Source organism: Engraulis encrasicolus, chromosome 12, assembly GCF_034702125.1.
Source record: "Engraulis encrasicolus isolate BLACKSEA-1 chromosome 12, IST_EnEncr_1.0, whole genome shotgun sequence".
Classification (NCBI taxonomy): domain Eukaryota; kingdom Metazoa; phylum Chordata; class Actinopteri; order Clupeiformes; family Engraulidae; genus Engraulis; species Engraulis encrasicolus.
Window position 1 is genome coordinate 13,368,202 of NC_085868.1, and position 6,611 is coordinate 13,374,812.

Below are 6,611 nucleotides of genomic sequence, written 5' to 3' on the forward strand. Positions count from 1 at the left end.
ATTCTCAAAGTGCGAAGTAGCTAGTCTGTTAGCAATGTTGCATTAGCCTGATAAACCAGACTAAATGTGGATGTGTAATTTAGTCTGGCCTCGATGCATAATACATCCGAAGATTGTTGAGGAGAACAACCTTCCCTCAAAACCCTGCCCGCTTTGATTCAAAACACATCTTTGCGTTGTAATTGGTTTGCCAGATTCATGGCATTCTGGCTTCATTGAATCATTATGCGAGGCCAGACCCACCCGTAAACAAAACATTTTTGCGAACGTTAGCACACAAAGTAACTACTGCTTGGAGTAATGTGCACTCTGAAGTAGGGGTCGACCGATACAGGTTTTTTAATGGCCGATGCGATACCGATATTTTTTCCATCACCCTTGGCCGATACTCGATTTCCGATACCCGATACGCCGATACCGATATTGTTAAAAAGTGAGTATCAGTACTGTATCATTTAAAAAAAAAATAATCCTATCCCATCACCTTTTCATCACACCATAACATGAATAACAGAAAAATAACTGTCATGTACAAAGCACACTGAGCAACTAGTTTTTCAAGTTTTTCATTATAGCCACCTAAAAAGCTATAGGCCTACATAAGGCATTAAAATTCAAAGGACTGTGGCTTGACAGTGGTACAATAGCATAGAGCTTGACTGTAAATTTGAAAAATGTTGGGGATGACCCCAAGATTATTATGGGTTTAAATAATGCCTATTTTTTCACCTGTATAGGTGTACTTGATTTACTAGGGCCTTTCACAAAATAAATCAAATCAACTAAATAACAAACAAAAGCCCAAAATAACAAACCAAAGAAATGCAAACAAAACACATAGACAAGTAAAACCATGTTCTTATTTTCATATTATAAAATACATTGCAAAGAATCCCACCAGTAAAAACACCCCTGTTCAAAATGGTTTTGTCCACCAAACGGCGGACACCCCTCCATTTTACACAGATTGGAACATTCACTTGTTGCTGAACGAGGAAGTGGCAGCATGCCGGTGACCTGGTCAGTTAAATGTTACAGAAATGTTTTACACAGTATTTCTACCAAATAAACTTCTATGAATTGAAATAGCCAGTTTGCAAGTGATGTTTGTTACTCATTGGAGATCGCTAAACAGATGGAAGTTGATAAATGAATGACGCTACGAAATGCGCATTTTGAAACGCGGTGGAAATGTACACTGAAACATGCTGGAAGGCACTCGTTACAACGCTAGGTAAGAGTTATGGCAAATGGGGGTGATAAATGACTGAACAATGAACCAGGGAAATAAAACAGTAGTTTACCCTCGTTGGAAGAGCTGGTTGGTTAAATGCTACAGAAATGGTTTACAATATTTTAATTTAGCCAGTTTGCAAGTGGTGTTTGCTACCTATTAGATGTTGCTAAAACAGATTGAAGTTGATAAATGAATGACGGTATGAAATGCGCGTTTTGAACGGCAGTGGAAATTAGACACTGAATATGCCGGTAGACAGTTACAACGGTAGGTAAAAGATGGCAAATGGTGGTGATTATTGACTGGACAATGAACCAGGGAATTAAAATCAGTACAGAAAATGGATGGAGCTGAAACATTCTCCCTTTAGGCCTATTACATGCACATGCCATGTCATTCAGTGTCCACATTAAAATATTATGCGTCTGAAAGTCCAAAACTTTGTGGCAGCCTGCAAGGCTGTTTACTTTACTCAATGAGAGGGGGAGGGGTGACGCAGCAGCGTGCATTGCGGGTCTGCCAGCATAGCAACACAGAGCTGCCCGTCTGTAGTCAAAATCTCGGGGTGGGCGTATCGGCCAAAACATACACTTAATACACTTAATAAACGCAAATATCGGCCCGATATATCGGCCGGCCGATATATCGGTCGACCCTTACTCTGAAGTAGTGGTGACTTTGAAAGTGAGGTGCCTCCTATCCGTATCTGGACAGTGAAGTTGAAGTACAGCTGGAGTAGATCCATTGAGTCCAGACATCACCTCAGCCACCCCAAGTAACACACAGCGCTAGTCTACTTCAGAGTGTGACTCCACCCATTAGCTAAACTTGTAGTACATATTTGACCACAAATGTGTCAATATCTTTTAATCCTGTGGTGCAAAAGCGATGAAAATCAATCGACATGCACACAAAGTGATGATACAGCTGCGAGAGTGTTCAGAACACAAATTCACGTCATGTCATTTGTTCGTGAAAAAAAACCGTCATATCCTTGGAATCTGATGAATCCCACACTAATAACTTTTAGCTGTATACCGATTGAATTGCGTCTCATTTCGATGTGTAATTTGTGAAATATTTAGATAAGAAAGTATTGGTTACTCCCGGAAATGCGCTGGCTTACGTGTCAAGTACTTAAATATTTTTGGCGCGAATTTCATTTCATAGCCTAGGGGTATTTACGCTTGCCTATCAATGGGAGCTACGCGAGTTCGAAACCAGTGTGCAGCATGTTGACAACAACTCGTGAAATCGTGTTTTGGACCCTACAGTGTAACACATTTTCCCTTGGCTGCACGTGTGTGTTGGTAATGCACAACATAAATTATCTATTTCTGCCAGATATTTCCAAAATTGTGGCACTGCAACCATGTGGATTCGAACCGGTGTGGCTTCTGTTTTCCCATTGGGATGCAAGCGTGAATACCACTAGGCTATGGAATGAAATCCGTGCGAAAATTTCTTACGGATATGACACTTCAACAGACGATTTTCTGGGAGTAACCACAACTTTATTGTTCAAATATTTTACAAATTACACCTCGGGATGAAACGAAATCCAATCGGCATGCAGATAATACTGCATTTTGGTGCGGGACGGTGTCAGATTGAATGCCACAGCCGTGTTTTTCACAAAGAAATTTCAAGGTGTGTTGTGGAGGAAACAGCGAGTCACGGTGTCGTGACATCCAATCAAATGTGCTGGTGGTGGTTGTACACTATTGCTTTCTACTTCACGCACTGAATTTAGGAGGAAACAGCTGACTCATGACTCGGCAATCATGCCTATCTCTTGTTGCTTCTTTGGTCACGCACTGCAATGCCAAGAAAGTAAGTAGCGGTGTGGACTCAGGAAAGTAGCCGCACTACTTTTGGCTTACTGTGGGAATAGTAAGGTTTCGAGAAATGCACGGATTTCGCCTTGAAGTAAGTAGATAACTACAAAGTACATCTGTTGTTCAAAGCTAACATTGCGGAAACGCACCCCTGGCTTTGAGTCTGACCATGAAGTGCTTGACCTTGAGATCCAACCTAATCTCTCTCCTGGTCATTTCCTTTCTCTTTCCACTCTCTCCACCCGAACAAATCATTTAAATTTTAGGGGAAAAAATACTGACCGTCTCTGCGATTGAGTTTGGCAAAGCCTGGGCCATGGCTGCTGGACAGCTGAGAGGAGCTCTTGAAGGCCGAGGGAGGGAGGTGAGACACCAGTGATCCATCACAGCTCTCTGTAAACAAACGGCAAAATTTAGAGAAATCAAGTTAGTGAATCAAGGACACTTGACAAAGGAGAGAGCAAGATCGATCCAGAGAGAGAGCGAGAGAGACTGAGAGAAGAGAGAGAGAGCGAAGAGAGAGAGAGAGAGAGAGAGAGAGAGAGAGAGAGAGAGAGAGAGAGAGAGAGAGATGCAGCTAGTGACAGGATGTGTTATCAGTGCAATCCTTTGCGGGAATGAGGTTGGGAAAAAGAGGGTTAATTTTAATTGGAGATTAGGGCGAGAGTATATACTGCATGATCAGATAAACATGTGACTCCAGTGATGCACTGCCAGGGACACAAGACTATAAGAGAGTTCATTAATTAGAAGCAAGGAATGTGTGTGTGTGTGTGTGTGTGTGTGTGTGTGTGTGTGTGTGTGTGTGTGTGTGTGTGTGTGTGTGTGTGTGTGTGTGTGTGTGTGTGTGTGTGTGTGTGTGTGTGTGTGTGTGTGTGTGTGTGTGTGTGTCAGTCAGACATGAGACATGCACACTTGCATTAAGTTCAACAAGCTCTCCAAAATAGCTAATGCTGTTGGAAGGGGTGATTGGCACTCTGCTAAAAGTAGCTGTTGGGCCAGCTGAGTCAGACTGCACCTTGCAATGAACTGCAAAAGTTCACTGCAAAAGCCCCCTTCATCACTCGCATCCTCAAGTGTTCACGGCACTCCTGGCATGGCATGCCTTTAGGTTATGCTGGACTGTTGCCCACGGGCCACAAGATGAGTGTGACGAAACCTGTCTGGTGCATATGAAAATTTCATGGTGCTTAACAGTTAGGGTAACACGAATATTTACAGCACAGACATGGCCATCATTGACCATTAGGATGTTGACCATTCTGTATTTGACCGACTGTGTTTTTTTTATTTTGTTTTGATAGTTCCTAGAAAAGGGTTCTTGGTTCTTTGGTAAAAACAGCTTGTTGTTACCTGGGAGTAGCTGTCACCATGGTAGCCATTGACAGTTTGTGAAGAGAGAGATAGACCTACACGGTTAAGTATGCACTGTTAATTCTACACTTGGTTGATTTTAACACTCACAGTGCTTTTCACACTCAATAAGTGTTGAATCAACAATACAAAATGTTCTGTGTTCGTGTGTAAATTTGTGGTGTTGGCCAGGCCGGTGGGGAGGCTACAGCCTCTTGTAGTCTGAGTCTATTATGGGGTGTTTTCATTGGGCTCAAGTGCATCTGCTGCCTGATGTTCAGATTCTCCAGGCCCGTTGAAGTAATTAACCTGGCCAGCAATCAAGCTAGCAAACACCACCACCACCACCACTGATTTCCTGTTTTCTGGAGAAGAGAAATACTGCAGATGGCAAATTTGGACTTTAATTTGGACTGGATAGGAGGTCACCGCTAATACGCTTTTTCCCTTAAATGACAGCAGCATTCAGGGTGATTCGCCAAACCCATCAATGTTATACAATACAGGTAGGGGACTCACTTAAAATGATTCAGTCATAAATGATTTATCAGTGAAAATTAAGGAAAAGGAAAAGTAAAAGTCCTTCCTCATATAACTACATTGCACTCAGAAAGATATTACATCTTTTCAACTGAATGACTTTGGGGAAGTTTGTTGTTTACACAGCAAGCCAGATCCCATCATTGAGAGATTAATTAGTTGAAAATTAATCCAGTATTAATTAGGCTCTAAAAGATTAGACATTATCCTCAAAATAACAAATTATATTACAGTTTTTCTTGATCGCTTTCACACGATTTTTTAATCTGACTCACACAAAGTCGTCATGATCACTATTTTAGCAAAGCAAAAGACACGTTGTGCATATGTGTTAGCACATTCTTGTTGACTTGACATATTTCCCAATCATATAACACAGTTTTTGCTAAACAGTTAACGCATGTGCCATTTAAGTAGTACACAATTCATTGTTTAAGCTCTGATAACCATACAGGAAAATCTACCCCTGACTTTTAGAAACTACCGTCAGTTGTATGAACACACCAGAGCACCTATTTGATACTCCTTCTCAAAAATCTTAATTTAGCAATCAGTCTTAATACACAGTGTTCTTGGCATGGAGTTCTTTTGCAAATTTGTTGCGTTAAATTAAGTGCATTCTCGTACTTCAACATCATATTTTACTTTACACATACTTTCTGTAATACCGTTATCAGCCATTACATTTTTGATTACAGTTGTAAAAAAAAGGAAAACAAAACAAACAAATAAAAACAAAACAAAAACTACATGAAAGTATTCTGATTTTCAGTCCAATTCTTTGCAATAAGGCATTATTGTTACACGGACCCACTATCTAGCCTACTGACTATTTTACATAAGAAAAGACACACAACTCAAATCTTTATGCAAAGCATTTACTGGGCCAGCTGTCTCTCAGTCAGTAGATCCTGATCAAGCAGAGTCAGTGGCTAAGTAAAAGAAACAACAATGGAACTGGCTTGAAAGTTATGTAATTGACAACAGTGTTAAATAACGGCAAATTGTGTCAACATGATAGCCGTGTTTTGGATTTTTATGACCATTGTGTAATGACTGACTGGGAGTGTTCATACACTGCTATGCATTGTGTATTGGACTGAAGACAGAGTTTGCTTTTATTGCATATGTTAAATATTTTGGAAACGTAGTAGCCTTTTGCAAACAAAGATGTTTTGTTTGGAGAATCGGTTCAACTGGTTAGCCTGTTGTGTGAACTGGTATGAAAATGTGCTTTCTGGAGTATCAACTGTGTCAAAGCGATCAAGAAAAACTGTAATAAACTAGAGTACTTTGCACAAAACTGTACAAACTCTCTCTGTACAAAAATCTGTTCTCTCCCTTAAGAACAGATAAAAAATAATAATTTCTACATGATGTGACAAAGGACACTGTTGTGTCAAACAAGACAATGGTTTACTCATCATCAGGATCAGGAATCAGGAATCCTTTTGAAGATGCAATATTAGAAAACCATCATATCACTTAATGCAGCACATGCTACATTACAGTCAGTAAACTCTACTTTATACCACACTGTTCTATTCTTCTGAAGGTTGATTAAACTTACCATCAGTGTAATTTCTTTGTTGGGCCTTTAGCGACACTCCCAATTTGCATACCTGTGATTGGCTTCAGAGTAT

At 40.4% G+C, this 6,611-nt stretch overlaps 1 protein-coding gene across 1 annotated transcript in view; it reads right to left on the reverse strand.

Moving 5' to 3' along the window:
* LOC134460336 (contactin-associated protein-like 5) overlaps window positions 1-6,611 on the reverse strand; it is a 151,084-nt gene that overhangs the window by 123,440 nt on the left and 21,033 nt on the right. Inside the window, exon 2 of the mRNA XM_063212768.1 lies at window positions 3,358-3,468. Coding sequence (XP_063068838.1) covers window positions 3,358-3,468 — 111 coding nt within the window. The remainder of the gene's footprint in view (window positions 1-3,357; window positions 3,469-6,611) is intronic.